This window comes from Helobdella robusta, assembly GCF_000326865.2.
Source record: "Helobdella robusta unplaced genomic scaffold HELROscaffold_71, whole genome shotgun sequence".
NCBI classification, from domain to species: Eukaryota; Metazoa; Annelida; class Clitellata; order Rhynchobdellida; family Glossiphoniidae; genus Helobdella; species Helobdella robusta.
Window position 1 is genome coordinate 214,965 of NW_008705401.1, and position 22,500 is coordinate 237,464.

Genomic DNA, 22,500 nt, shown 5'->3' on the forward strand with positions numbered 1-22,500 from the left:
AGAATAAACAAAAAAATAAATATTAAGATAAACACCAATTCACAGATATATTCAATGACGAGCTCCTCGAGTAGATCAACGGATTCCGAATAAGGATTAGGATCGTCCCCGAATCCGTACATCATGCATCTGACTAAAAGTGAAATTAATTAAAAAATAAATATTATGCCAGGGTTTAATTATAAATTTTTTTTAGAAAGAAATTATGAGATAATTATTTATACATTTTGTAACTTTATATTACAATGGCTTACTTACGTTCTTTGGTGAACATTTTCTTCTTTTTCTCAAGTGGGGCATCTTCTTCTATGTCTTCATCATCAATCTGAATGACATATTTGGAAGGGATTTGGGTGATCATAAAATAAATCATTAAAACGATAAAAAATTAAATCAAAATTATTAAATTAATTCACTAATTTGCAAAATTTTTTCTAAACTCAGACAAGCTGAGCAATTAAAAACTTCAATAAGATAAGAAAGAAGATTAGAGAGGGCTGATTTATTTTAATTAATTATTGAAAACAATTTTAAATACAAAAACCAAAATTTTACTACCGGATCTTTAGAGACATCGAAACCTTCCGCCATTTTTGCAAAATTCAAATATTCAAGAACTAGTAATATACTAAAATTAGAACGTAAAACCCGAAAAATAAAACTGACGATATTATTAAATCGGTGAACAGATTTAAATACAATCGCACGTAAGTTAACTTTTATAAAAAGTTTGACTAAACACCTCAATTTATAAAACATTTACATAAAATACGGGCAATAAAGTTTGTACAGCGCTACATTTTATTCTTTACAGATGTACATATTATTCAACATATATGATCACATTCTCACCGAACATTTAAAACACTAGTTTGTACTGATGCATAATTTCATATTTTATACGTCCTACCTCGGAAAACTGTGTCTCTGGACGCTAAACGAAGATTGAATTTTATATTTGCCATTAGACTATAACTAGCTCTCTTCTGAATATGTGGGTATATATATATGTATATATATATATAAAGATGTGATAGTAAAAGATAAAGGCATGTATCGAGTGACACAGTGTGATTGAACAAAGTTAACGTACCAACGATACAAAGTAATTATCCTACAAGTTGTAACATAAACGTAGATCCACACACGCACACACACACACACACACACACACACACACACACACACACACACACACACACACACACACACACACACACACACACACACACATATATATATATATACACACACGCACATATTAACACACGTTGTAAAACAGCATAAAATCAATACTAATTAGTTAAAATATATATGAATAAACGTTAAAAATATATATACGCACACATTTGATAGCACAATTACTCAATATACCACATAATTTAAGGTAAAATTATGTAAGTAAAGAGGTAATATAATTAAACTAATTATTACTTCTAATTATTATAATTTTTATTAATTTATTCATCTCATCTTCAAAGCTTCCTTCAGTAAGGAGGCGACATCGGCCGTGTTGGCTTCCTCATTAACATCTGCACGAACAAAATTAACATAATTAATGAACATCGGATCATTTGAAACCCTATATAATAAATAATTTAAGCAATAAAAATACTAGTAATAAAAATAATAATTATTCTAAATATAGCCAGTTACGTACCTGTGGAATTCCCAGTGACGTCACGTTCTAATTTTAGCTTATCCTGCGCGCACCTTAGCATTGCCTCTTCAATGGAATTTTTGGTTATAAGCCTGTATACTTTCACGTCTCTGTATGTTTGTGCGTGCGTGCGTGCGTGTGTACGTGCGTGTGTGTGTGTACGTGTGCGTGCGTACATCTTCATAATCTTCACCGTCAAACTCTAATCATCACAATCACCAGACAATCATTTTATTTAACTATATAAAACCAGCCGGCAACACAGTCACTATCAATCACCTCCTCCACCTCTTCCTAATCATCATGATCATCATCACAATCATCATCATTATCACAATCGTGACCCTTGACCCGACCTTGTCTGGCCGACCCTGTGGCAGCGATCTTCCGCCTGCTTGTCGTTGTAGGGGTTGAAGTCGATGTCGTGTAGAACCACCACGTTCGCCGCCGTCAGGTTTATACCCATGCCTTTGTTCGTTGCATGAAAAGAAAGAGAATTGTTGGTGAAAGAGAGAGAGAGAGAGAGAGAGAGAGAGAGAGAGAGAGAGAGAGAGAGAGAGAGAGAGAAACAGACAAAAACAGAGAGAGAGAGAGAGAGAGAGAGAGAGAGGGAGAGAAAGAGAGAGGAAGAAAAAGAGGGAGGGAGAGAAAGAGGGAGGGAGAGAAAGAGAGAGAGACAGAAACAGAGAGAGAGAGAGAGAGAGAGAGAGAGAGAGAGAGAGAGAAAGAGAGAAAGAGTGAGAGAGGGAGAGACTTATCAGCATCCTTATCATCTACTATAAAATAATCTCTACTAATCATTTCATTCTCGTCGTCATCGTCCTCACCTCCAGCTTTGGTCGACAGTAGAAAGATGAAGATGTCATCGTCGTCTGTAAACTTGTCGATCAGCTCCTGTCTGGTCACAATTGAAATAATAATAATAAATAATAATAATAACTACAAATAATAATAACTAATAATAACTACAAATAATAATAAAAGACAAAGTTATAAACATCATCATCTTTACTAACATCCCAACCAATATAACACGATTGTGTAGCAATACAATCGTTACAGCAGCAGCAGCAGCAACAACAACGCGCCGCCACCACCACCACTACTACTACTGCCGCTACTACTATTACCACAGCTATAATAATAACAATAATAATAATAATAATATACCTTTCAGTAACGGGCGTTGAGCCATCAAGTCGTAAGTATTTGTACCCTCTGAACTCCAGGTAGACTTCTATAATGTCCAACATCATTGTGAACTGACTGAACAGCAGTATTCTATCGCCCTGGAATAATTAATATTATTATTATTATTTTATTATTATTTTGTTATTATTATTATTTTATCATCATTTTATTATTATTTTAAACACATAGAATTAGTTATAAATCACCATGAAAAGATTACCAAAAAAGCTTATTAAGTGATCACGTGATTTATTTAGTACGCATAGTAGTAGTAGTAGTAGTAGTAGTAGTAGTAGTAGTAGTAGTAGTAGTAGCAGCAGCAGTAGTAGTAGTAGCAGTAGTAGTAGTAGTAGTAGCAGTAGTAGTACCGTCATTACTACAATCATCGTCATCACCATCATAACACCTTAATTTTCATCTCAGGTAGGACCTCGTCCAGGTGAGCAAACTTTCCCGATCGGCATATTACACTTTCCTCTAATTTGTACTCTTTGGTTACCTGTAATAATAATAATAATAAAAACAATAATAATAATAAAAGTTGCAAAAATAATAACAACAGCAACTAACTTTATGCTTAGAGACAAGAGTGTGAATTTCAAAATCAGACATGACTTGAAGGTCCTCAAATATGCACTGCACGTCTGAATTTCTGAAAGCAGAATCCTGTAGTTTGATTGGTCAGTTGAGTATAGTACTTCACTTTAATTGGTCAATTAGGTATGGTACTTCACTTTGATTGGTCAATTAAGTATAGTACTTCACTTTGATTGGTCAATTAAGTATAGTACATAACTTTGATTGGTCAATTAGGTATAATACTTCACTTTGATCGATCAATTAATAACTACAGCACTTCAATTTGATTAATTGCACTGCAGTTTGATTGGTGAATTAATTCTAGTATCTCAATTTGATTGGTGAATTAATTATAATACTGTAATCTGATTGGTTGATTGATTAACCTTAATGAGTCTCTTAGCTATGGTCATGAGCAGGTCATCATTATAAAGTGCCCTGTGTAGCAGCTCGTGATTGGCTGATTTCCTCAACTGCATCAGCATCGACGCCCCGGACTATTTGTCGAAAAGTGATGATGATGATGATAATAATAATAATAATAATAATATAAATAATAATAACGATGATGATGACATGAGTGGTGATGCCAGCCATGATACTAATAAAAAAAATAATAATAATTTACTCACCGATTGTACGTCACTACCACAACCACTTTTACCCTTACTACTACTACTATTACTACTTTTACCATCGCCTCTACTACTACCGCTACTACTACTACTACTACCTTTACTACTATTACTACCACTGCTGGATTTAAAATCACTGATGAACTGTTTCCTCAGTTTTTCATAGAGACGACCTTGGTCATGTGACATGCTGACCTTGATCACGTGGTCAGATTTCTTGGGCAGTTGTTTCAATACCTGCAGCCAGCCGTTCAAGTGCAATCATCATCATCATCATCATCATCATCATCATCATCAGAGCAGTCATCATCATCATTACAATCATAATCATGACCAACGTCACCAATTTTACATCACTACAATCATCATCATCACTATCATCATCATCATCATCACCACCTCCACCATAATCATTATCATCACATCATCATCGTCGTCGTCGTCATCACCATCATCATCAGGATAGTGCGTACATTAATTTTAAGCCTCCTTAGAAAAAATGGCTGTAGAATTCTTTTGGCATGCACAAGTGTCTCTTGCTCGTACGTTCCCCTGATATCATTACTACTACCACTCGACATCTGGTCGGTTATGATGACGATGGTGATAATGACGGTGGTGATGATGATGACGACGATGTAATGATGATGATGATGACTATGGAGATACACGAGTGAAGAAGATAACGACAAGAATTGATGATTGAGAAGTAATAGTGAAAAATTATTGAGATAAAAAGGGTGGTGAAGGTAAAAATATCGACCCAATTTTTCTAAAAACTTCCACCCTCTAAAATTCCCCCCCCGGAAACCCCCTCTACTTCCATTCAAAAAAATTCCCCCCCCCGAAACTCCCCAACCGAGAAAATTTTCCTAAAGTTGTCTGTTTTCCCGGCAAAAATATCTGGCATGAGGAAGGAGAGTAAGGACATGAGCTCTAGTAGGTTGTTCTGCAGTGGCGTGCCAGTTAACAGGAGTCGTCTCTCTGACTGTGTGTGTGTGTGTGTGTGAAGGTGTGTGTGTTTATGCGTGTGTGTATGTGTGTGTGTGTCTATATGTGTATATGTATTTATATGTTCGTGTGTTGTTTTTTATGTGTTTATATGTGTTCATATGTTCGCATGTTTATATATATATATATATATACGTATGTATGTATGTGTGTGTGTGTCTGTGTGTGCGGCCAGCCAGCCAGCCCGCCAACAACAACAACCAACCACACAGAAACAAACTCACAGATATTTTCATGAGACTCTTATATCTGTTGGAATGCATGTTTTTCAGCATGTGCCCCTCGTCGAACACCGCGTACCTGTAGTTGAACTTCTTGAACAGCACCCTGTCCTCAACGCTCCCAGACGCCATATTGTAACTGTTTTTATTATTATTCTCATTATTCTTCTTCTTATTATTATTCTTATTATTATTCTTCTTCTTATTATTATTATTACAATAGATATTAGTAAAAAGTAGATTGTATTATAATGAATGCATATTATCATTATTCTTATTCTTCTTCTTCTTATTATCATTATACAATAAAGTAGATTGTATTATAATGTATAGGACAGATTTAACGCTACAACGAAGGGCTCAGCATCAATTAAACCACCGACTCCTACCTAGTTAGGAATAATAATAATAATGGGAACATCTTTTATTTTTCGCCATTAAAAAACATACAATGATAAATATATATATATATATATATATATATATATATATATATATATAAGTTAATGTTAACTAATGCGCAATGATGAAATTTGTAAAAATTGTATAAAATAATATTAAAGGTTAAGACCATTAATAATAATAATAATAATAATAATAATAATAGAAAGAAAGGGGGTCCAGAAATAGGGATGTGCGCCGAACTTGATGCAGCTAACATAGAGGGCAGAAATAAAGCTTACGACACCTGGTGAGTATGACGTTGACGTCAGAGCCGGCCTTCATGAGCTGGTGGCGCATGTGCCGACGTTCCTCTTGCGAGCCGTAGTACGGCAGAACCTTTAATGACGGACACCACTTCTGCAATTCCCTCAACCAATTATCTGGGAATGAGTGAAGGAATGAGTGAGTGAAGGAGTGAGTGAGTGAAGGAATGAGTGAGTGAGTGAGATAATGAAGAAATGAATGAGTGGGATGAAGAACGAATGAGCGAATGAATAAGATAATGAAGAAACGAATGAGTGAGAGGAATGAATAAGTGAATGAATGAGTGAGCGAATAACATAATAAAAAAACGAACGAGTGAGTGAATGAATGAGTAAACGAAAAACGAATAAGACCGTCATCAGCGTGAACACCAACAACAACATCAACCGACCAATCGTAGATGATGGAGATATGATCACGTGAGGTCCTTCGTCGCCCTTCTCCAAGAGGTAGGCCAGGAAGGCGATGGTCTGAATGGTTTTGCCCAGGCCCTGAGTGATGTCATAATTTCAATGACGTTATAATAATAATAAGAAGAAGAAAACTTGAAAATTAAATCCCTTATCTCCTAATAAGTTATGGACGGTCATTGAATATATCGTAAATATTAATAATAGTAATAATAATGATAATATTAATAATAATAATAATATTAATAATAATAACGACGGTACGACTAACCATCTCGTCACCCAGTATTCCATTCAATTTGTGTTGGTGCATCATGATCAGCCAGTTCAAACCAACCAGCTGGTAAGGGGTCAAGGACAAACTAGGCAGGTTTACGAATAAAATTAAAGAGGTCAACTTATGAATATAAATTAGGTCAACCAATGAATGTTAATGAGGTCGATTTAGAACCATTAACGGAAATAACTTGAAAAAGTCATTTGGAATAATTCATTGTTGGCAATTATAACTCTTCACAACTGATTAATTAGACCAAGTCATGAATATTAACGAGGCCAATTAATAAATATTAACGAGGTCAATTAATGAATATTAATGAGGTCAATTAATGAATATTAATGAGGTAAAATCGTGAACTGTAATGAGGTAATTTTGATGATGACAACAACGTAATTATTTCCTAGAAAATAGAACTGCCATAAATATGGATAAATATAATTCTTACAGATTTCTTCATCAACAACAACAACAACAACAATAATAATAACCTTTCATTCAACAATTCTGGTTGTTTAGTAAGGCATTTTCTATTCGCATCTGCAGCACTACTACTACTACTATTACTTCCATTATTGTTATTATTATTATTAGCATTGGCAATTTTACTACTATTACTACTACTTCTAATTCTACTACAACCGCCACCACTTTTACTACAACTATTACTATTACTCTCAGCGACATAAACGTTATTACGATTACTAGTAAGGTGTTGTTCACCCCTTGAGCAAACATTACCACTATTATTAGAAGGATGTTCATTTGTAGTGCAAACATCGTCAGCTTTATTAGTAAGCTGTTCCCCCCCTAGTAATTCAAAAATGGAAGATTCCAGGTTGGTCGAAATTTTTTGGCACTTTTCCATCAATGATCTGATGTTGTCGCGAATCTCCAGTAGCACTTTGCATTCACTGATTATCCACTTACCAAGGTTTTTATTCTTTTCCAGTTTGTCTTTCTGCGTGCGTGCGTGTGTGTGTGCGTGTACGTGTGCGTTTGTATGTATACAAGTGTGTGCTCATGCATCTGTGTGTATGTATACAAGTGTGTGTTTGTATGTATGTGAATGTGCGCATACGATTTTATATATGTGAATGTAGATTGATGATTGTGTACTTACACGTGTGTGTTTTTGTAGATGTGTAAAAAGTGTGTGTGTGTGTATGTTCCTGTGTGTGTACGTGTGTATGCGTGTGCGTGTGTGTGTGTGTATCGCCACCATCGTCAGCCTTCTAACCATATCAGCCCAAGACGAGAACGGCCTCAGAGATGAAATGACCTCTGCCTTCTTCTTCGAACATCCATTTAACGAGGTCAGTTCATCGAGAGTTGCCAGGTTGAAGAAATTAAAAACCGCGCCCTTTTTGTCGGCGCCAATTACCATTTCCGTTTCCTGTTTATTATTATCATTATTATTGTTGTTGTTGTTGTTATTGGAAAATAGAGTAGAAATGAAACTGAATAACGCGTGCGCGTTTAACGTTTCCATGAATTGAATTAACGATTGAATAATAATTATAGCAATAATAATAATATTAATAATAATAAAAATATTAATATACGAATACGAATAACAATAGAACAAGAATAACTAAATAAATTGTGACCGACCATATCATCATCGTCGTCGTCGTCTTCATCTCCAATTAACTTGGATCTCTTCTTAATAGCCCCAACGACGTCATCACCGTCGTCGTCGTCGTCACCATAACCATTCTTCTTCTTCTTCTTATTATTATTATTATTATTATTATCCTTTTCGTCACTTGATTCTAAATTTAAGAGCTTATGTCTTCTCAACCTCCTAGCATTGGCTGGTTATAGGGTGATGACAAAAACGGTGATGATAATGATACAATAAAAATAATAACAAAAAAAAATAATTATTATTATTATGATAATGATCGTTCTGTCCACAATTTTAACACTCTGTAATTTTCCTTTCACATAATTTTGCGGGTAACTGAATTTGATTGAAAGGCGTGGAATCATTTAAAAAAATGCTTTTTCATTGTGCTTGAGCGTGCGAGTGTATGCGTGCGTGTGTGCGTGAATGTGTGCGTGTATATGTGTGTGTACGTATATGTGTGTGTGTTTTTAAATTTTTTCACAAATTAGAAAGATGTAGAACTCCAGTTGGGCGTGTGTCAGTCAACAACGAAACTGTAATGACAATGAAGAAACCCATCAGCCAACCAATCAAAGCGTCTAAAATCAGCAACCACTACAACAAAAAATCACCATAAATCTTCCCGTCATCCTCATCTTCTTCTTCGTCATCATCTTCTTCTTCGTCATCATCATCACCATCGCAGTTCCCTCTTCTATCATTACTATCACCATAATTATCATTATCATTAGTAGTAGTAGTAGCCGCAGCTGAAACAGTGGTAGTAGTAGTACTAGTAGTGGTGGTGGTGGTAGTAGTAATATTATCATCGTTGTTGTTGATGTTATTATTATTTTTATAAAAGGTGAAGTTAAATAGTTTACTAATTTTCTCCTGTCTCATGCTCTCTTTATAGGCCTTCAAGCTGCCCAAATTGTTAGTAACTGGAGAAATAATTTTTATTTGATTATTATTGTTATTGTTGTTGTTATTGTTGTTGTTGCTACTTTTATTAACGTTGTTTCTTTCTGATGTTATTTTCTCCGCAACTGACAGGATAAAATTTAGTTGTCGTTATATAAAAGAAAAACATCATCATCTTATTCACCATAATCCTCAACATCATAACCATCATCATATTCACCATCCTCATCATCATCATAACCATCATCATCATAACCATCACCATCATCATAACCATCATCATCATCATCATGGCCATCATCATCTTCATCATCATGGCCATCATCATTTTCATCATCATAGCCATTATCATCTTCATCATGGCCATCTTCATCACCATCATCATCACCGCAACTTGCTTTGTGTTTCTTGAAACTTTCTTATCTTTACCAAGGCAGTATCAACGTTGAAGTTACTCTCCCTGAACAGTCTAATTATATCCTAATTTGCATAATTTGATTGATAGATATATAGATATATATTCTAATTTGCATAATTTTATTGATAGATATATATCCTAATTTGCATAATTAGAACGATATATATGTATATATGTGTGTGTGTGTGAGCGCGCGCATGTATAAACATATACATACATTTTAAACATACTAATACTACTAATAACAATATCAACAACAATAAAAAAAATAAATGTAATAAAAGCAACAACACCAGAACCAACAACAACAACAACAGCAACAATAACAGCATCTTACTGGTTTATTAACAGAAGGGAATCTGATGCATAAGCTGATTACATGTTGTTTCGTGGCCACCAAATCAGCTGGTGGGGAATTATTACTATTATTGTTGTTGTTGCTGCTTTTGTTGTTGTTATCAACATCATCGTCGTCGTCGTCGTCATCTATTATGGCCCTCAATTTTCTACTTGATTTTTTGATTGGTGAATCCATGACCTCATCATTATCAGTGTCATTGATGGTATTATTATTATTATTGTTGTTGTTGTTATTATTGTTGTTGTTGTCAGTATGTTTAAAAGTGCATCTTCTATCAGTAGCTACTTTGTCTTTTGGTTCATGATTATTATTATTATTCTTATTTTTATTAATATTATCAACAAGTTTACCATTTCTACTCAGTAAGTAATTAGTGTTGATGTAATTGTTATTATTAACATTGTTCTCATCGTTATCAACATCATCATCATCACCAGGGTCTTTATCATCATAATCAATACTACCATCATCATCTTTATCATCATCATCATCAACACCGTCATCATCGTCTGATGACGATGATATTGTTAGTTTTATCTTTTTAGTCTTTGGTAACGAGGAAAATGATGAAGACGACTTTTTGCCTGATCGCTTTTTCCTTTTTAGGCTAGTACCTGTACGTAATTAATTGATCAATTAATTTTTTAAAATGAATAATATAATTTAATTAATATAATAATAAAATAATCATATCTTTTTATTACTTTTTTCATCATTTTGTGGTTTTTTAGCCGTCAGCCATGGAGAAGTATTACTATTGGTGACTTTTGTTGTGGATGGTAATTTTGCTGTTGCTGTAGATGCTGATGATGATGTTGTTGTTGATGATGATGTTGCTGATGATGATTTTGTTGTTGATGTATTTTTGCTAGATGAGGATGTTTTAATAGTCGATGTGAATCCATATTTCTCACCCATCATTCTAGTTGACAGTGAAGTCAATAAAGGTGACTGTTTAGCCGATGGTTTTTTAACAATGACTGAGCTGGTGGCACTAATTGAATTAGTATTTGGTGCCGGCTTCTTAGTGGTGGAATTTAGTTCGCTAGTGTTGGGTGACATCTTTTGTGGAGCATTTTGTTTGGTACTGTTGGATGATTTCTTTTGATCTGGGGACTCAAACATGTCAGGACTGCTACAGTAACTCCTAGAATCATTTGAAGGTGATGAAGCTATGCCTTTTTTAAGGATTATAAAATAAAATAAATAAATTATTTATATGTACATAATTAAAGTTGAATATATATATTATTATTCAATAAAACACTTAATATATTCATCAGTAATCATTTAAAATAACATTTTAATACTTTAAAACTTTATGGGCTAAATAATTAATTCAATATTTTGATGTTAAATTAAAATAATTATTCAAAAAAGATAAATAATCAATTATTAATGTTTTATAACTTAGATTTATTTTATAATATAATACATAAAAAAGTTTAAATTGAAAATAATGTAAAAAGATAATCTGAATGAATGAATGAATAGATGACTTACTACTGCTGTTGATCGTAGCGCACGATGATGAGTTACTGCCGCCGCCGCCATGATGGAAGACGGCCGGCCGTCTCTCAAAACCGAACCTAGACAGATCTCCGAATTTTGGCGTTTTATTTTTTTTATTCATAGTTGTTGCTTTTTTTAGTAAATTTAATTTGAATCTTTCAAATTACAAATTTTATGTTTAATTATTCATGAATTTAGACTTTCACAAACATAAAACTAAAAAATACAACACGGAATGTTTTAAACGTAAACATTAAATTAACTTTTAAAAGCCGGCTGTAAGTTATTTACTTGCGGCTGCTTTACTATCCCATAAGAACCTGTTTTACAAAAGTTTAAAACTGTGCTATCGAATAGAAAATTGTTTAAATTTGTGTATTTTTTTATAAAAATTTATCTAACTTTCAAACGATCAACAAATTTAGATTGTAAGCTTAAAGTAGTTGTAAAAAATTTTTTGATGTTATCTTTGCTACTAATTAACATTCACTGTCTTTTTTTTAATGGTGGGTCGGCTTGTTTCTTTGTTGGTTCGATCGGAAATCTATAAAAGCACGAACGTTTTGTAAATTGTAAAGTGTGAAAATTTGATTAATAATTTAAGCGCATTTATTTGATAACTTACGTCGTACTTTTAGTTGATAAATGGCTCGTTACAAGACAACGGAAACGACCGAATGTAAGGTTTATGTTGGCGATCTTCCGCGTGACGCCGATGAGAAGGAGTTGCAGAAGTCTTTTTCGCATTACGGCGCTCTGAAGAGCGTCTGGGTCGCTAGAAATCCGCCCGGATTCGCTTTTATCCAATTTGAAGATCCCAGAGATGCGCAAGATGCCGTTCGAGGACTTGATGGAAGGTTAATTAAATTTAAATTATAATTAAAATTTTATATTCAAATTCAAAATCAAATTTTATATTAATGATTTGTAAAATTTTTGACAATACAAATTGTGGTGGTCGTAATTTAATTATGGGTTGTTTAAAAAATTCTCAACAGCACTCTGTGTGGGGCCAGGGTTAGAGTAGAACATGCAACAGGCAAAACGAAGCCAAAAAGTTTCAACCGAGGCATGGGTCGCCCAGTGGCATATGGCATGCCAGACAGAAGGGAAATGATGCCATATCGCATTAGAGAAACATCCCCACCACCTCGAAGGCCCTATAATTCTGTTGTTGATCGCTGCTATATCTGTGGCGACTTTGGTCATGCGTCATACGACTGTCCCAGATCATCTTCCGGTAGGGGTCCAGTTAGGGGAAGTCATTACGCTGCTATGAGTAGTAGAGAAGTTCCCAGACGTTATGATAATGGTGTTGATCGAAGGAGAAGGTAGAATTTTATTTTATTTACTTACATTTTGTTTAATTTTTGGGTTAGTTGACAGTATGTTGAGTATAAGTTTAATTTAAGTTTATTTAAATGCCAAAAGTTTTAAACTAAAAATATATTAAATTACTCAGCTGACAGCAATTCAAATTTCTACAATTTACTTCTACCCCGGCATTAGTTCAACTAATAATTTCAGCTCTAGCTCACCATCGTCGAATTTTGCTCGACAACTAAGTGCAACAATAACACAACTCAACAAATCATCATCTCCAGCTTCAACATCATCATCTATCAACATTTTCTTCAACATCTCAACTACAACAACAACAAACATCACTTAACAAAACTATCAACATTTTTTCAACCTTCCCTAAATAACTACAACATTTCACCAACACTTTCCAAACAACAAATCATCAACAACTTCATCAGCTTCATCATCAACTACTACTACATCAACACTACCAACAACTGCAACATCACCTATCTTCCAACAACTGCAAGCTTAAAATCCAACTTATGCAGCAGCAGAAGCATTGCAGCCAGCCATCTTAGTAACTCCAATTCCACAAAGGCCATTTCCCTAACTCGTCCTCCAATCAATTTTTCGAAATACCGAATTACTTTTTCTGTGTTGTTCATTATTTGGTTTTTTTTTCTATCATTGATTTCGTATCACCACCATCATCATCATCTGTGTTAATATTGTCATCATCATCATCATCGAATGTTCATGTAAGTCCTTAGAATTATCAATATTTGTTTGTATCTCTCTCTCTCTTTCATTTAATTGACTACTATGATGAGTAATATTGCTATTTCTTCTTTACTTATTTTGGCTGCTATTTGGTTTGGCTTCCCTATTCTATCTCCTATTCTATTGGCTGTTATTGGCTCTGTCTCTCGTTTCATTGGCTACTATTTTTATCCTTCCGCGAATACTTACCTGAAGGAGTAATTATAATAAATTATAACCGATAAATTAGGACGCCACCATCACCGCCTGCGTGGAACAGCAAGACTAGTAGGACTAAGAGTAGGAGCAGAAGCTACAGCAGGTTTGTTACTATTGATATCCTGAAGGTGATGATTGTTGATACCATCGACAATGATAGTAGTGGTGTTGGATACTGGATGATAATGATGTTGATGTGTTTGTTGATTTCAAACATTAGTGTGATGATCTATTGTTGAAGTGCTAAGTTGAAATTGGTCATATTACTGTTCTAATGATGGTAGTGTTAAAATGGTGAATTATATTGTGGTGATGAAAGGGTGAATTATATGATAGTGATAAAATGGCGGGTTACATAAATGATGGTGATAAAATGGTGAATGAATTACATGGTGAATTAATTCACTTAGCTTATTTTTCTGCTTTTCTATTACCAGGTCTCCAGCTAGATCAGAAAGGAGAACAAGGTCAAAATCAAGAGACTAAAGCTGTTGTAGTTGTGGTAGTAGTTGTAGTAATGACAGCGCTAACGAGGAAGTGATTTAGTTCTAGTTTTAGCAGTTATAATAATCTACTTATTAACAGTTTTAGGGGTTGTAGCAGTTGTTGCAAATACGTGTATGTATGCATGTACTATGTTATTGTGTGTGTGGTGTGTGTATGTGTTTGTATGTATATATACTTTTGGCTTGCTTGTTTGCTAAAACAATTTGTTCATTTCTAATAAATAAATGGACAAATGAAAACATTGATTGTCTTTGTTATATTTTCATCCAAATTTTATAACTCAAATTGTTGGATTAGGGGTTTGTGTGTATGTATCTGCGTGCGCGCGCGCGCGCGTGTGTGAGTGTACGTATAATAATTTATAGATAGATTATTCTCTTAATTTGTCATACATGAAGTTCATTGTTTATGTTTTTTATCATAATCAAATCAAATAGAATGAACTGTCATACTGGTTAGTGTGTGAGTTACTGTAAGCCGAAAAGAAAGAAATAGTATTTTGGTGTGTGTGTTGTATATGATTGTTATCAAAGAAACAACTCACTTCCCATAACGTTTGATTTGATATGTCCAACACATTAACCACACCTAGATTGGATCATGTAGGTATTGTAGTAACCGAGCCATGTGTAATGGATTGGAATGTAATGTAATATTAATGTCATACTCATAACCATATATGTTTAGTAATATATCATACTATATGATGTTGGATTTCATTATTACATTATTATTGGAGGAATATTATGGGTAATGTAATTAATGTGCTCTTTAATAGAATGGAAATAATGTAAGTCTTATTGATGTCTTGTTTTTATGTATGTATGTAATTATATACATTTATATACTGTGTGTGTGTTATTATGTCGTGTCATGTTGAATTTTTTTTTAAATTGAAAGAAAAGCATGGTGATTGCACTCCTTCGTGAAATTTGCCGCTATGTTAAGGTATTTTTTACTGTATTAAAGCGTTTTCAATACGTACTAATCCAAAAAATACGTAATACCGACATTTTGTAATTCGCTTAAATGTATATATATATATTTATATGTGCGTGTATAAGTTTAATTATTTTTAACTTTAAAAGTAAAGTCGCAAGACAATGCCAATTAATCAGATGGTGGTATATTTCATTGAGTCTGTACCCATATACAAAGTTTACATACATTTCGTATTGTATAGAGCAACTAATATATATATATATATATATATATATATATATATATATATATATATGTTTATATATAAGATATAAAGTTGAATATGCCAAGACCGACTGCATGTCTTTTGGCAGAAAGGCATAAGTAGCGTAAAGGCAAGGCACATATATATGATAGGTGATATATATATATATGTGTAGAATGTATATAAAATGCAATGTATACAGTATAAAATTTGCCATGCTGAAATTCTTATGCCACCCTTATTACTGTCATTAATCGAACAATCCGCCAATAGTATGCATTGAAACGCAATAAGGCCTGGATAGCAGGTAAGTATAAATGTAAGATAGGCATATAAATCTGTCTTTCAATATATATATTATAAATTATACATACATATAAGTGTGTATAATTAAAAAAATTTTATTATTCGAAAAGTTGAAAAAGTTACAAACTCAAAAAAGCGGTGATATTTCTTAGCTGTATATGCGAGTCTGAACGCTAACGCTTTCTCTCTCTCTCTCTAGTGTTAAGGTAAAATTTCTTTCTTTCTTCTCTTTCTATCGACTCCTTAAATAGTGTAAATATTGTACGCTGAACACCGTTTATTTTTCTTACTACATTTACCAAGCATACTGTTCGACATTATTGTGTTTCTTTTTTCCCTCTCTCTCTCTCTCTCTCTCTCTCTCACTCTGTTTATCTTTCCATCTTCTCTCTCTCTCCCTCTCTCTCCTTAGACATCGTACTCATCATCGTTATCGACGGACATAACATCTGAAAATGATCTACTCACCCTAGGGTACTGTTGGTTGTACAGGTCACTGACGCTCATATTACTGCTATCATCATTATAATTAATGTTGTTAGTGTTATTATTATTATTGTTGTTGTTGTCTTCTTCTTTAGGAATAACTTCCTTATCTGTATCACCACCACCACCACATTCATCATCTTCATCGTTATCACTCCTTTCGTTAGCACTGCCTGTTTTGTCGTAGCCTTTCCCAGCGCAATGCAGTTGCAGATGTTGTCCTCCTCTGTTGGGTCGAAGAAGATGTTGATGATGGCGTATGCTTCGGCCTTTGTTGAAATCTGACAAATTAATATAACTTGTTCCAAAATAATGTATATATGTATATATATATATATATATACATATATATATATATTGAGTCTTAATCCATATACAAAGTATAGAGCAACTAATATTTATGATATATATACATATATATATTAGATTATGTTATAGTTATATATATATATATATAATTATAAATATATATTATAGATTCGATTTCATATACGTGTATTAAATTATCTATAATGGATAAAATTAAAAACAACTTTAATCTCCATACTGAATATCAATCAATCAATTGAATATACAAGTTTAAAATAGTTTTAAGCTTCCGCATCTAAACTATGGTAATATAATATGGGGTATAATACAGGGTTTGATTTTTATTTTCCTTTGAGAAAAAAGATTATTTTAGCAACTTTAACAAAATCAGGTGATAATCCGTTTCCTAAATGTCAGGTTTGATATACGAACAAAATGGTTAATGATTTCATTAATGAATCATTTCATAAGAAACACGTTGAAACCATCATGCGGTAAGCCGTCCCCATCATCATCATCATCTTCTTCTTCATCCTCGCTTCTGTCCGCTTGTATAGGAGTCAGGCTGGTTATTATTATTATCATTATTGTTATTATTATTGTTGTTGTTTCCATACACTTTAACGCATGCAACAAACACATACAAGCAGGCATACAATCATAATAACGACGATAGTGGTGATGGATTGTATTGAATTGCGAAAAATATTATTATTTCTAATGTTGTATGACTCGGTTTCGTTAGATTCGATCAAGTTATTACTTCACCATTTCATGACGTGATGTCAAAATGTTTGACACTTACCCCAGCGACATCCTGGTCTCGTAGTCAATGACATTCATCAAGTTGTAGCTTTTGTAATGTTTAGAGTTGAAGTTTTGAGATCGTCGTTGTTGTTGTTGCGGTTTTTGTAGTTGTAGGTGCTGCTGTTGTTGGTGTGAGGGTGTTCTGCTATTGCTGCTGCTGCCGTCGCCACTGCCGCTACTGCTGTGGCCCAGCTGACATCCAGGTGGTGACTGGGTGAAATTCCTGAAGCTGCCATTTGCATTGAAGACGCCGAATGCTTGCTGTGGTATGTGCATTTGGTGGATCTGCTTTTGAAACGATTCTAAGAGTTGTTGTTTGAAGTGCTGCTGCTGCTGTTGTTGTTGCTCAATATTTTGTTGTTGTTGGTGCTGATGTTTGGTTAAGCGTTGTGGTTGTGCACTGATGGGCTTTTTGAATAATTCTTGCTGCTGGTGCTCCTGTGATTGCAGGTGTTGTTGTTGCAGGTGTTGTTGCTGCTGCTGATGTTGTTGCAGGACAGTTTGTTGTGGCGGCTGAACGAAATACTGTTGCAGAGATACATTTTGTTGTTGTTGTGATTGGAAAAAAATCGGTTGCTGGTGTTGTTGTTGTTGGACAAAATTTTGCTGTTGCTGAGAAACGTTCTGTTGCTGCTGCTGCTGACAACTGCCACCACCACTACCACTGCCACTACCATTGCCAGAAGCGGCGAGATAGGAGGCCAAATTAGAACACGACAGACTTCTAGAATGGTAGCCAGTGGTATTGTTGGACACCCCCTCCTGGGCCGCCGTCTGATTGGACTCGCCCAACTTCGACGTCATCGATGACGTCATCAGCGACGTCATCAGTAGAGATGATGACGCGGAAGTGATCAACAGCGACGACGACGATTGTTGAGGGAAGGAGTCGCTACGAGCGTCGCAATACACATCGTCGTTGTTGTCGTCGTCGTCGTCATTCAACGCACCTAGAGACGATGATGATCGTGAAAATGATGATACAAACAAGATATCTATGATAGTATCATTATCTAAAGTAACTTTCGTTAATGATAGTCATCGGTGATAACCATCTTAGCAATGTAATGAAGAAAAATGACGAGCGACAAGCTTACCTGTATTGCTAGGCACGGCCCTAGGGGTGCGGGGTGTAAAATTGTAGGGCGTACCTGTAGGAGTGGCCATGTTCGCGTCCTCCATGGCGTTTATGGGGGCTAAATAATAATAATAATAATATGGAAAACTTATAAAAACTGAAATATAAGAGCCTAATTATTGTAATGCATGCAGGTACATACACAAACAGAAACACACGCAGACCAGACATGTGTACAGCAGAGATATACGCTCAAACAAATACAAACACACAAACAGAAAAACACACACAGACAACCACAAACACACACAAACAAACACACACATCCATGTTTAGAAGATACTAGGCCACGGGAGTAATTGATGGGTGACATCTCTGGCGAATAATGAAGGAATTGCGAACTGGCCGAGCACCTTCTGTAGGAGGGGCTAACTTCACTCATGGGACAGTGACCATTCGGACTCGAGGAAAATAACTAAGTGACGGATTAGTGTAACTAGTGACGGATAAGTGTAATTGGTGAAAAGATTAGTGTAATTGATGAAAAGATTAGTGTAATTGATAAGAAGATTAGTGTAATTGGGGATTGAAATGTAGTGATTAATAATGATGATGATGATAAGGATAATAATAATAATAAAAACAAACGTACGTCATAATTATCCTTACTCCCAACAACTACGTCATCGTCATCATCATTGCTATGATCATTATCATCATCGCCGCTTGGTCTTTTGTTGGGGGTCTTAAATTCGTCTTCCAAATCCTTCAACTGGCTAATGTCCATTTTAATGTTGTTATTATTGTTGTTGTTGTTGCAGCTGATGTTGGGTAGAGGCCTTGTGGAGTTGGATGAATTAATTTAAATTTGTTTAGTATGATTAGTACAACCGGATGGATATAGTAGTCATTATCAAACTTCTATTACAATCATCACCATCATCGTCGTCATCATCATCATACCGCAGCCACGTCGTCGTTCCCACAAACCTAAACGGACTAGCGTGTGTTTTTTTATTCTGGAAGAATAATTTCCTCCTTAGCGACAAATTCCCAAAAGAATCGGTTTCATTTTCATTCTCTGCAATCTGATTGGCTGCTTTCCTTGACGGCTGCTTTCCATTGGCCGGCACCTGACCAATCATAGTGCTCAGTTTCTCGTCAGACAGAATAAATTTGCTGCCTGATAAAAATATTGATAAATTGATGAGTTAATTGATGAGTTAGTTGACTGATTGATTGGTCTGTTGGTTGAATGATCTACTGATTTGTAGTTAAGTGATTGACTAATTAATCATTAGTTTAGCTCCACCCACTTTTATATAGTAACAATTTAAATAAAACTTTATTGCTAATAATTACAAACATCCCTAAGCTAGCCAACGTTATCACTTCTGCCGAAAGTTAAGACAAAATGTTTTTAAAAAAATTCTCGATTAAATTTTTTTTTCTTGAAAGTTCACTTTTGAACACTTTAAGCCGGGCTTGCATTGCATGGAAAAGATTAAATAAACATGACATTAACATGAGTGGTTAATTTAGAAGTTTTGTCAACATTTAAAAGTGGGAGGAGCTTAAAAATCTGATTAAAAAAACACTGACCAATCAAACTAATTAGATCAACATCCGCTGGTAGACTGACGCTTGTCTGTGTACAGGCTAGATAGATGGAAGAAATTAAAAGAATGAATGAAGACAGATTGAATGAATAAATGAATGAATAAATGAATGAATGAATGAATGAATGAATGAATGAATGAATGAATGAAAAGACCCAATTCATCCATAGCCTTAGTCATTCTACCACCTTTAACAATGAATTTGAAATTAAACGAATAAAAAAAGGAATGGATGAATGAATGAATGAAAAAAATATATGAACGAATAATAAACAGCCATCATCATCTTTCTCATGGAAACAACTCCACCATCGCATCCATCCCAATCATCATCAGTACCGTCTACGACAGCCTGACTCCTAGCTGATCTGCTGCTGTTGTTGCTGCTGCTGTTGTTGATGCTGGTGATGATGTTTCTCCGTGGATTTGAAACATTTTTGTTGCTACTGTTGTTGTTGTTAGAGTTGTTGCTGATGTGGCTAAATACCATTGGGCTTTCTATCGTTGCAGTTGAGTTGGTGCTTTCTTTATTGAATGAGTTTAGTTTATATTTAATTTGGCAAATGATAGATTACTACTCAATCAATCAATCAATCAGTCCCGAATCAATCAAGCAGTTTCAAATTAACCAATCAATCAATCGATCAATCAACCAACCAAACAAACAACCAACCACTCAATCAGTCAATCAATCAATCAACCAATCAACCAACCAATCAACCAACCAATCAATCAACCAACCAATCAATCAATCAACCAATCACACAACCAATGAACGAACTTTTGTATTTGGACGCTTGCTTCTTCTTTGAGCTGGCTGTAGACCAGGGTGAAGGTGCAATGACATGAGTGCTGAAAAACTCATCTATGGCTTGTTGTGCCCTCTCCTCTAACTCTGCATTCAGACTGATTGATCGATCGTATGATTGATTGGTTGGTTGGTTGGGAGGAAGTCGATCGATCGATTGATTGGTTGGTTGGAAGTCGATCAATCGATTGATTGGTTGGTTGGTTGGGAGGAAGTCGATCGATCGATTGATTGGTTGGTTGGAAGTCGATCAATCGATTGATTGGTTGGTTGGTTGGGAGGAAGTCGATCGATCGATTGATTGGTAGGTTGGAAGTCGATCAATCGATTGATTGGTTGGTTGATTGGGAGGAAGTCGATCGATCGATTGATTGGTTGGTTGGAAGTCGATCAATCGATTGATTGGTTGGTTGGTTGGGAGGAAGTCGATCGATCGATTGATTGGTTGGTTGGAAGTCGATCGATCGATTGATTGGTTGGTTGGTTGGGAGGAAGTCGATCGATTGATTGGTTGGGAGGAAGTCGATCGATTGACTGATTGGAAGGTTGATTGGTTGGGAAGAAGTCGATTGAAAGATTGATTGATTGATTAGAAGATTGGTCGAGAATAGCATATTGATTGATTGATTGATTTGGATTGATTGGCTGATTGATTCGCTGATTGATTCATTGGTAGATTGATTGATTGATTGATGAAATTATAATTAATTAATTCATCAATTATAACTAATAGTTTTTATAATTGAGGCAGAGTTCATTGGCCAAACCAACTTGTAGACGGAATGCAGTGGGGGGTCTTCGATGTGGGCAGGTTTCAGAAGGGCAAGATCATCTATTGACCACCTAAATTTCGGGGTCAGCTGGTGAAAGAACGAATGAACAAACAATTAAATGAATGGATAAGTGAATGAATGGATGAACGAATGAACAGATAAGTGGATATGTCAATAAATGACTGACAGATGAATGAATAACTGATTGAACAAATGAATGAATAAATATCATCATCGTCATCATCATTACTATCACTCACTCATCATCATAATCATCATCAAAACCCACCTTTCTATCAGGGGTTATGACCTTAAACACATTAGGACTGCATATGTGCTGGCTCAGTGAGTCTAAGAGGCCGGTCTCAAATGGGTTGTAGTAAGATTGCTGCTGTTGTTGCTGCAACAGTTTAAGCAACCAACCAACCAATCAATCAATTACTCTATCAATTATTCTATCAATCAATTAATCTATAAATCAAGCAATCAACGAGTTAAACACAAATGATAATTTATTTATTCAATTGATTAAGGTGTCAATTAATTAATTAATTACTCATTATAATAATCATAAATTACCAAGTTATTATTATTATTAGTAACATTCCTGGAATCAGATTTTGGAGTCTGAAAATTTTTTTGCTTAACCCAAGCAGAGGCCGGAGTTGATTTGAATCGTGGACTGTTGAAATTGTTTGGCGGGGGACTGAATGGCGTGTTTTTGTCTTTGAGTAACAACAAGGGTTGTGACTTTTTAACACAAAAATTTACTTTATGAGGTTCTTGGGCACTATGAGGAACCCTATTTAGTGGTTT

The 22,500-nt window shown here is 34.8% G+C and overlaps 4 protein-coding genes across 4 annotated transcripts in view; 1 reads left to right on the top strand and 3 right to left on the bottom strand.

Annotated features, from left to right (window-relative positions):
- Positions 1-149, bottom strand: part of HELRODRAFT_89477 (hypothetical protein) — a gene marked incomplete at both ends in the record, with an annotated part of 616 nt that extends 467 nt beyond the window's left edge. The window contains one exon of the mRNA XM_009031216.1: positions 36-149. Within this exon, the coding sequence (XP_009029464.1) occupies positions 36-149 (114 nt within the window). The remainder of the gene's footprint in view (positions 1-35) is intronic.
- A 731-nt stretch (positions 150-880) lies between these two features.
- Positions 881-8,058, bottom strand: HELRODRAFT_103742 (hypothetical protein). Its single transcript, XM_009031240.1, has 19 exons — positions 7,933-8,058; positions 7,471-7,653; positions 6,687-6,812; positions 6,397-6,496; positions 5,986-6,121; positions 5,301-5,436; positions 4,925-5,053; positions 4,539-4,646; positions 4,211-4,302; positions 4,063-4,099; positions 3,817-3,927; positions 3,422-3,517; positions 3,258-3,350; positions 2,831-2,949; positions 2,488-2,558; positions 2,020-2,128; positions 1,661-1,773; positions 1,247-1,532; positions 881-1,171 (listed from the first exon to the last, which is right to left on the bottom strand). Exons 1-18 carry the CDS (start codon positions 7,933-7,935, stop codon positions 1,465-1,467), a joined length of 1,830 nt encoding a protein of 609 aa, XP_009029488.1. The 5' UTR covers positions 7,936-8,058; the 3' UTR covers positions 881-1,171; positions 1,247-1,464.
- Positions 8,059-12,164: 4,106 nt separating this feature from the next.
- On the top strand, positions 12,165-12,854 carry HELRODRAFT_89490 (hypothetical protein; the record flags this gene model as incomplete). The annotated part of the gene is made up of 3 exons (XM_009031218.1): positions 12,165-12,376; positions 12,518-12,594; positions 12,655-12,854. 3 exons carry the CDS (start codon positions 12,165-12,167, stop codon positions 12,852-12,854), a joined length of 489 nt encoding a protein of 162 aa, XP_009029466.1.
- Positions 12,855-15,419: 2,565 nt separating this feature from the next.
- HELRODRAFT_194240 (hypothetical protein) overlaps positions 15,420-22,500 on the bottom strand; it is a gene marked incomplete at its 5' end in the record, with an annotated part of 7,231 nt that continues 150 nt past the window's right edge. The window contains 14 exons of the mRNA XM_009031241.1: positions 15,420-15,514; positions 15,550-16,571; positions 17,085-17,164; positions 17,405-18,356; positions 18,504-18,602; positions 18,809-18,959; positions 19,137-19,323; positions 19,475-19,667; positions 20,087-20,143; positions 20,443-20,628; positions 20,885-21,009; positions 21,683-21,771; positions 21,974-22,084; positions 22,264-22,500. The exon at positions 22,264-22,500 is cut by the window's right edge and continues 150 nt beyond it. Of these exons, the coding sequence (XP_009029489.1) occupies positions 16,213-16,571; positions 17,085-17,164; positions 17,405-18,356; positions 18,504-18,602; positions 18,809-18,959; positions 19,137-19,323; positions 19,475-19,667; positions 20,087-20,143; positions 20,443-20,628; positions 20,885-21,009; positions 21,683-21,771; positions 21,974-22,084; positions 22,264-22,500 (2,826 nt within the window). The 3' untranslated portion in view covers positions 15,420-15,514; positions 15,550-16,212. The remainder of the gene's footprint in view (positions 15,515-15,549; positions 16,572-17,084; positions 17,165-17,404; positions 18,357-18,503; positions 18,603-18,808; positions 18,960-19,136; positions 19,324-19,474; positions 19,668-20,086; positions 20,144-20,442; positions 20,629-20,884; positions 21,010-21,682; positions 21,772-21,973; positions 22,085-22,263) is intronic.

Coding starts and splice junctions, on each gene's coding strand:
- HELRODRAFT_103742 (XM_009031240.1), bottom strand. Junction 5,437..5,985: donor GTCAACGTCATACTCACCAG/GTGTCGTAAGCT, acceptor TAATAAAAACAG/TTACAATATGGCGTCTGGGA. Junction 3,351..3,421: donor CTCTTGTCTCTAAGCATAAA/GTTAGTTGCTGT, acceptor TTATTATTACAG/GTAACCAAAGAGTACAAATT.